At 37.9% G+C, this 9711-nt stretch overlaps 1 protein-coding gene across 1 annotated transcript; it reads left to right on the plus strand.

Moving 5' to 3' along the window:
• Positions 1-3852: 3852 nt before the first annotated feature.
• On the plus strand, positions 3853-9329 carry LOC309482422 (serine/threonine-protein kinase pim-3-like; the record flags this gene model as incomplete). Its single annotated transcript, XM_082147768.1, has 7 exons — positions 3853-3913; positions 4964-5017; positions 5925-6019; positions 6158-6208; positions 7626-7923; positions 8025-8204; positions 9256-9329. The coding sequence occupies 7 exons, from the start codon at positions 3853-3855 to the stop codon at positions 9327-9329; spliced, it is 813 nt and encodes a 270-aa protein (XP_082003894.1).
• Positions 9330-9711: the final 382 nt, after the last annotated feature.

Consider the following 9711-nt stretch of genomic DNA (forward strand, 5'->3'; position numbering starts at 1 on the left):
TTTCATTTGTTTTTTCTTCATTTCAGAAAAAGCTCCAGAACGTATGAAGGAACCTGGTCGTTTCCATAAGCTCTGGAAGGGTGTTTTCAGCAGCTCTTCCAGTGATGCTGTGACTGTTGTGGAGCCTTTTATGCCTGAACCATCATCACCCACTCCAGATCACTCCGGCGTCAAGCCAAATCATGGTAAATCATTATTATCTCCAACATTATTTTCAACAGTATTATCTTGGTTTCCACTCAAAATAAGGCTTGTTTTTAGAGAATATTAATATTATTTCCCCCCATTATAATATTATTTTCTCGACCAGCACTGGATCTAGCAAGCTAATAATTGTCTTTTACATTTTTTTTCATTATTTTTAAACTTTATTAAAGGAGACATTTCAATTGATACAAAAAGCTTTTAAGAATATAGAATAGACTTCTCGTCTCGTTTTCGTCAGGTGATAACGGTTCGTTGACGACAATATTTCGTCATAATTTTCGTTGACGAAAGCAACACTATGTACTGTAAATGTGTCTTATGGTGTGACATAAAAAAAACGAAGAAAAATAATACTCCTAATACAAATAGCATGAGAGATATTTATTTTCATTGTTAGACACTTATTTTCATATAGTGTTTATGTAGTGTAGGAACGGATTATGTCATGGCTGTGCCCTGGGCATGGATGTGTTTGGGTTCCTGTCATAGTTTTAACAAATATGCCTTGTATAATTTGTAAAACATTTTTTTAATTATAACATGATAACATTTTTATTGTAATTATAACAAAATATAAAATATCTTCCACTTAAAACAATAATACATGTTAAATAAAAAAAACTAATTATAACGAATAGGCCGTAACGTTTTCCAGCTCTGGGAGAGACTGCGACATCAAACATATACTATCATACTGTATAGTACAAGGTTTAAAACATTTAAATAGACACATCAAGTAGTGTGAATGTGTGTGATTCAGTATCTTATAGTTGAGATTAGGCTCTTGACAAGTGATTTCTGAGAGACGCACAGAGAGACGGCAGCGCGGCTGGTTGGTTTCATTCATAGCCTATAGTTCACACTCATTTGTGTATCATATAGTGGTTTAAAAAGTTTAAATAGACTCTTCAAGTAGTGTGAATGTGTGTGATTCAGTAGCTTATAGTTGAGATTAGGCTCTTGTCAAAAGAAAAGTAGAAAATGTGCAGTATGTAGTATTTTCAAGTATTTTATTTGATCGGCTGTTATTGATAAAGCTCTGATTTCTGAGACTCATAAGGCAGCGCGATTGATTTGTGATCATGCTGTGCTCATTTCAGTCATAGAGTTCACACTCGTTCACATCACACACTCATTATTGAGTAGTTTATTAGAGGTTTATACAGAGCTCTCAAGTTGTATCAAGAGTTTGGAGTGAGATCTGTTAGGGGACGAGCCAGCCACATATTTGCAGCAGCGGCCCCTCGGCCCCACCAAATTCGCTTCAATTTTTGCTAGCAGTTCAATTTTACCTATTGTTTATAATTGACCAGCATAAATGGAAATTATAACAATTGGTAAATCTGATAATTGCAATATACTCCACTGTTCTTTAAGATATTTTGAGATAAAAACACATCTTCTTTTATGCCAGGTCCCTCCAAGATGAAGCAAACGCCGGACAGAAATCCTGTGGATCATGAGATGATGATGTGCCTGCCAGGCCAGGTCTGTGAAGATCTGTGTGTGCCAGGTCCATCCAAGATTAAGAAAACACAGCATGCAGATCCTGTGGATCCTGAGCTGCCGCCTGTGCCAGATGCCTCCAGTTGTGATCTGGATGACAGTGAGTCATTATTACCTTTGTTTCATGAAATTTCTGCCATCTGTTATTTTCTACTTTTCTACTAGGCTATAATTCTCATACTCTGACATCACGTAAAGTAACTTTGATTTGCAGAAGATCAGAAATCAAAAGACTGAAGTCTTTTAAGATTCTTTAAATGGATATTTTATTTTTATTTGATGTATTTCTGTGCTATAGTTTATTTTTAAATGTAGTTATATTTGCATATTTGTATATTTACAGTAGGCATAATTCATGGCCATTTCAGCCTGATGTTTCTGGTGTTAGTCTTCATTTTTCCTTCTCTACTCCTGTTGGCTCCTCAAATATGCATTTAAATGTTTTGTTTGTTTGTTTTGTTAAACACCATTTTAAAAACCCATATATTTATGTAGTGAAGTCTGATGGTTGAGAATTCTTTCTGTTTTTCTTTTTGTTACATTTTTACTGAACTGTACTGTAAATGTGTCTTATGGTGTGACATAACAAAAATTATGAAAAAAAAATCTCATAATAATATACAAATAGCATGAGAAAGATTTATCTTCATTGTTTGACACTTATTGTCCAAAATGTTTTCTTATACTGAAGTATTAGGTGTTCCTTCCACTGGAACTAAGGGGCCAAGCCCAACCCCTGTAAAACACATTTTTAAAATGTATATATATATATATATATATATATATATAAATATATATTTGTATGCTCCTCGAATGTGTATTTCACCAGTCATTCTCGTCATCCTCAGGTTCATTCCTCTCTGAGGTCCATGTTGAGAGGAGATGTAGAGATTCGTTGAGTCTGAGCAGCCGAGACTCGAACAGCGTCGATGGATTGGAGAGCCCAAACCAACAGGGTTTGTCCAGGTCCAACAACCTCAATCCGCACCCGACCCAGACACAGATCCAGGATCTTCCCGGATCATTAACATCTCTGTCTTCTGAGTTTTCTGTGTCCACGGGTCAGGCTCACGGGACGAGGGCGAAGCAGAACCCAGATTGTGGACGTCCGTCCACTTCATCTGAACACTCTCGCAGAGGTCAGAATAGGCTTTTAATAAAGAAGTAATGGCTTAGTTTCTATTTCTATTTTCAATGGCTGATTTGTCATTGAAAATAGAAAGTTGAACCAACTAAAGTAACGGTAATACTTTATTTTGATGGTCCCTTTTGAACATTCTGTCGACTATAAGTAACTTTGCAACTACATGTCAACTAACTCTCATTAGAGCATTAGTAGACTCTCTTATTGTGATGATCCTCCAACAGACACTCTACTGACTACAAGTAACTTTACAACTACATGTCAACTTATTCTAACCCTAACCCGACCAGTCTACTAATACTCTACTAATACTCTAATGAGAGTTAGTAGGCTTGTAGGTGCAGTGTTACTTATCATGGTTTCCCGCAGCACTTTGGAACTAAGGCGGCCACCTAAGCAACACACGCCTGCCGCCTTAAAGCAGCACTCAGTAGCTTCGGGACTTCTTCGCTGTATTCTCGCTTTTTGCTCGCAGGTTTCTCTCTAGAGCTCCCCCCACAGCTTCGGAATAGATATTTGACAACACTGTTGTAAAAACTCGTTGGTGATTCTCAGACACCAGAGGCTATAGATCAACGACATCAAAGCAGATGGGACGTTCTTTAAAACGTCTTCTTCATTCGGGTTCGGACAGCGTGAGGGAGCGCAATAATGACAGCATTTTAGCAGATTTCTTTTGGCCGTAAAGCAATTGTTTACATCGCGAGACCTGATATCACGCGAGACTTCCTGACGCGGCGGCCCGCCGGCTCAAAGTTGCAAGTGCGTATTTTCCGCTCACGGGCACCAGGGGGGTGCGAAACGACCACCATTCAACCCGAAATAAGTAATATAACCATTCCAATGACTCCGAAGCTGTTCAGTTAAGGTAAAAAAAGTTACTTAGTTCACCTTTAACTACGTCGTAAAAAAAAAAAAAAAAAAAGTTACATCGCTTTTAAAAAGTTGGTGCTTAAATTAGCGTCAATTCATCCTTCACAGGGAGTTTGATTGACATGCGATCTGAGTCTGACCAATCAAAATCCACCATTTTTGTTCGACAAAGCAGTCAGGAGAGTTAGATTAACGTCGGTGGATTTGACCTTGGCTTTAACTGAGGCAATCTGTCACGACCGTTTAAAGAGCCACAAAACGGTAGGCCTATTTATTGTTTAATTTTCTTTGACTGGCCAAATTTGAAAGTTGAGACTTTGTTTCATATTAAATATTACCTGCTCGGTCCTGTCTGTCTGTCAACGCGTTGTCAGTGTCCTCTATTTTTCACTGCTTGAGAACATGGGTTGAATCCGAAAGTTTAAAAAAAACTAATTAAAAATCTAAATATGACTAAAACTAAATACATTTTTTAAATAACACTCCAGGTCTCCGCATTTCAAGCCCGAAAGAGAACTCGATACTGACGCGCGTCTTTTCTGTGGGTCGTGTGTGTGTGTGTGTGTGTCTGTGTAATAGGCAGGACTACAGCGCGGTCTGTCTTGTCGCGCTTGAATGGTTTAAAAGCATTCACATTAATAAGAGCGTGATCATACAACGCTATAGTCAACGTGGTGACAGAAAAAAACGGATACTGCGTAATTAATTTAAACGCTTTAAACTTTTTTTTTTTGCGGTGCCACAGTGGGCAAGTGATGAAACCGGTGTTGCGACTTAACACCGTGTAACACAGGTAACACCGACTATCGTAGCAAGCCTACCGCAAGCCTTCTAATCTTACCTTCTTATACGGTCTATGGATCTTACTCATGCTTTTCATATACTCAACATAGATGAAAAAAAAAATATAATAATTTAAAAATAAATATGAAACTAAATCGTTTTCTTTAATGACTGGGCTACAACACATATGCCTATAGGAGAAATTTAATGTTGGAGCGAACACCCCCCCCAACCCCCCCCCACTCCCACTCCAACCCACCACCCCACCACCACCTTAACTAACACATTTTCTGCGGGAAACCCTGCTTATAGTCAACCGAATATCTTAAAGGGACCAAAATAAAGTGAAACCAAAGTAACAATTTGATGTGACCACTGACTGATTATTAATATTATAAAAAATATATAAAACAAAAACAGTTTTTGATGTCTGAAATGTTCCATCCTCAGGATTCTGGAGAGCTGTTTCCACAGATTCTTCTCTGGGCTTCACGTCATCCTCAGGTTTGTCCAGGTCCAACAACCTCGAAGGGTTTCTGTGTCCTCCGCTGCCGGGTCAAGTTCCTGTCGAGCCAACAGAGTCTTCAGATGGTATATTTAGTATAAATATATATTTCTAAAATGTATAAATATATAAATATATATATATATATTTGTATGGTCCTCGAATGTGTTGGAATATTGGTCAAAATGGCTGTCGTGCCGAGCATTACAGAGTCGGTTATGTTATAAATAAGACATTGCTATGCATTTAATAAAAGTCCATGCTTAATATAATATAAATATATTTTAAGATATGGCCCATATGATCTTTGCCATTCCCAGAACTGAGACACATGCCAGAGTTGGTCAAATGAAGCCTGGGAATGTATGTTTTCTTTTTAATAAAAGATCAGATAAAATAAGAAAAATAACTTTATCGTTGACACGGAATCACCAGGCTCTGCCCTCGTAATCGAGATAATTGTGAAATAAAATGACTATAATTATTAATATTGTGAATTGAAATAAGATGTTGGGACATTTATGCAGGCATTAAGCAGAAGTCAGGGGGATAGTGTGAAAAATCGCATTACTTTAGATTTGTAACATTACAGATAAGAATTTAACAGTAAAATGTAAGTTATGTCATTATATCATTGCTTAATTTGACATGTGTGTGTCTAATAGTTGTTTTCAATTGTTTTTTCTTTTCAATTCTTTTCAAATCATTATTTCTTATTCTTCTATTATTTTAAACAGTATTATCTTGTTTTCCACTCAAAGTAAGGCTTGTTTTTAGAGAATATTACAATTATTTCCCCCATTATAATATTATTTTCTCGACCAGCACTGATATTTAAAAAAAACAAAACAAACAATGGATCTAGCAAGCTAATAATTGTCTCATATTTTTCTGTTTGTTTTTCAGAGTCCTTTGAGTCTCTCTATAACGTGGGAAAGATGATTGGATCCGGAGGATTTGGCAAGGTGTACCTGGGAACACGCAGATTTGATGGCAAAAAGGTCAATCTTACTTAATTGTACAAACATTTTGCTCTTGCAAAACACATTTAAAACAATGTACAGATGGTTTAATACTTAGTGCAAGGTCAGGTGCTTGAATACTGTTAATGTTATTGAAACTGGGTTTTTGTTTTGCAGGTTGCCATCAAGCGGATACGCAAGATAGACAACGATCGTTATCTTAATATTGTAAGTTGGCCAAAATCTGAATGTGTATTGAGTTGTTTAAGTGCAGATTACTGTAGTTAATACACCTGTAGGCAGTGTTGGGAAAGTTCACTTTCTACATGAACTAGTTCAAAGTTCAGTTCACAATTTTAAAATGAACTAGTTCAGTTCATTCTCAAAATTTTACTCTGAGTTCACAGTTCCAAAAATGAACTAGTTCGTAGTTCTTTTTTTCCATGTTGCTGCGAGATATAATTTTTCAAAATGATTGCCACAGCCCATATAGAACCACAGACAATTATTTTATCAGTTTTAACACTGAAGCTATGCGTCAGATTTTTCCCATCCTCACCGACCATGTCATAAAACTTGTTTAAATGATCATACGACGCCTCCTTGCTGCTTTTCGTTTTGATTTGTAACGTAAGTGATGAGTCGTTCATGAACGATCCATTCATTGCATTTGTCACATGACAAATGAACGAAAGACTCGGAAGGTAAAGTAATTATTTATGTTCCCTGTAAACGATTTTTGACTGCATTATAATGATTTCTTAATTCAGAATATGATCAAGATTGCGTAGGTGGATGTGTTCTGGGAATTTGCCAGTTAATAGTATAACATTTAAAGCCCATTAAATGAATGAAATGACTCGAAAAAAGATTTGTTCATTTTGATGAACGAGATCGAACAAGAGAGTCAGTAGACACTGGTGGCTGGTGTTGCCAGATTGGGTGTTTTTTCCACTACTAAAGGGTTAGTTTACCCAAAAATAAAAATTCTGTCAGTAATCACTCACCCTCATGTTGTTCCAACCCCGTAAGACTTTCGTTCATCTTCGGAACACAAATTAAGATATTTGTGATGAAATCTGAGAGCTGGCTCACTCATCCATAGGCTTCAATGGGATCGAAACTTGCCAGCCCAGAAAAGTTAAAATATTCCACATGACTACAGTGGCTCAACCACAAGCTTATCAAGCGACGAGAATACTTTTTGCGCGCAAAAAAACAACAAAAATAACGACTTTATTCAAGTATTAATTTTCGTCTGTGTGGGCCTGAATGAATTCACGTAGTGTAACAGCGCAGCGCATCTGGGTTGTACGTCACACGTAGGCTCACTATTGGCCGATGCTGGTCGTGTGTGATGCGTGTATCGTTCAATGAACGCGTTCAGGCACAACACTGGCCGTAGGAAGCATTAGGTGTAAATGTGATCAACAAATAAGCCTAGAGGCACCAAAATAACTTTTGAACACATCTAAAAAGATCAAAGAAAAGTACATTTCAAAATGATAGGTTTTCTTCAGATTTTTACCCAGCTAACCTTCCATCTGCTACTTCTCTCTAGCCTGGGAATCCCAAACCTCTCGTTACAGAAGTGGCGCTGCTGATGATGATGAGGCAAGAACCCATAAGCCCCTTCGTCATACAGCTATACGAGTGGTTTGAAGATCCTAGAGGTTTCACTCTGGTTATGGAGTATCCCAAACCCTACGAGAACTTGCTGGACCTCATCACTCGTTTTCATCATTTGTCTGAAGCAACAGCATGGGACATCATGAGACAGGCTGTGCTGGCAGTGCAACACTGCATCCATCGTGGCGTTTTCCATAATGACATTCATGCGCAGAATTTCCTGTTGAAGAAAGCCCCGCTACAGGTCAAGCTGATAGACTTTGGCTGCGGTCAGCTGTTTAGTAGCGATGGCTACAACAGCAAAATATACATTGGTGAGCATTCTGGGAGTGTGGAAACCTGAATGTAGTGACTTACTAATTATTTGATGCTTTAAAAAAAAAAGCTCAACAATGTGCAAATGTCTTTCTTCCAGGAGTTCAGGATTACTGCCCACCTGAAGTCTTGACAGAGCCTCGATTCCACGCCGTCCCAGCAAATGTCTGGTCTCTAGGAGTGTTGCTGTACAAGATGGTGAACGGATGTTCTCCTTTTCACAATAGAACGGAAATCACACGAGCCAAAGTTACATTTCAGAACCCCAAATTATCCAAAGGTGAGTGAATAATATTGATAACATTGATAAACACACACATAAAGCAAAGGCTTTGTACAGAAACAGTTAAAGGTGAAGTATGTAAGATGTTTTATATATAGCTCAACGTATAGCGAGAGTTTGGCGCGAGAGCCGTGGGAAAAGAAATGCCGCTTTAGTGACAGAAGTGAAAGCCAAAATTCACTGCATTTATTCCTTCAAAGATTAAACAGCTCATGAACACGTCAAAGTGAACAGAGCATTGTGATGCGCAAAGGCACATTTTCATAAAGACAAGCGCAACACAGCTGAAATTATTACTAATATGTTGGACCTGAAACATGCCTTCACATGAACCAGTAAGAGCTGCGTTTGTGATGTTTGAGTCGGGGAAGACACGATGCACGGAAGAAGGGGCCTTTGCAAGAAAATATGTAATATATGTAAAAAATATATATATTTTTGAAAATATGCTTTATTTTGTCATTTATTCCACTCGCTGCCACTAGTGTCGCAGAAACGACATACTTCACTTTTAAACTAACGATAAGGAACATTTTACAGTATATTAATCATGTTTTAGATGCTGTTTTCAAAAATGCCAGGTCACATGGTCATGACTAACCAGCTCTCTCCTTATTGTACAGAATGCAGGGATCTGATTAGCCAGTGTCTAGCGCGGGATCCGACTAAACGCCCGACGTTAGAGCAGATGTTACAACATCAATGGATTAGTAATGGTCTACAGTAGATTGGAGAAGTTCAGGAGATTCACTCCATCAGTTTCAGGTGTGAGGAAGTGTAACAGGCAGAGAAGGATTATTATATGTTGTCTTAAATTCTGGATTATTTGTAGTGAGATTTTCAAATGTGTGTTCATTGTAATGTTCTTGTTATAGTCAAGTCACCTTCATTATATAGCGCTTGATACTATACAGATTGTTTTAAAGCGGCTTCACTGTAGTAAACAGGAGAATAACAGAATCAGTGAACCAAGCAGAATTCAATTCTATTCTAGCTCTAAGAAATCATTCATGAGTTGACTTGTTCATATCATCTTTGTATTGGATAGGAAATCACAGCTCACAGGCGGCTGCTCTGCGCGGGTGTGTCCGACTACCACGTACCCGGCCGTCAGCGGACTAGTTCACCGGTTAGCAACCTACAATGCTCTGACAAGAGGTTTGTGTTTAAAAACTCTGGCCAACCAGCTTCTCATCAGCCATTGTCTTTCTCCATCCGAACTATTATTTTTCACCGGTGGGTAACTGATGTTAAAGCAAATGACTCTGATGAAAATTAAAAGTGCATCGTTTTAAGTGCATCAAGACTTTTAATAACTATTCTCCTGTTTATTGGAAATGTTGAGCTAAATCCCGGGCCTGACTCAAATACTTTTTTGACAACTTTAGGCATATTGCATTTGTGGGGACTATATGCATAATTTGCAAACTATACCAGATTTCTTACCGCTGTACCGCAACCACAGCGTATGTTTTTACCGATAACTCGCAAATATTTTCCCCAT

This window comes from Leuciscus leuciscus (assembly GCF_965113295.1).
Source record: "Leuciscus leuciscus genome assembly, chromosome: 19".
Lineage (NCBI taxonomy): Eukaryota > Metazoa > Chordata > Actinopteri > Cypriniformes > Leuciscidae > Leuciscus > Leuciscus leuciscus.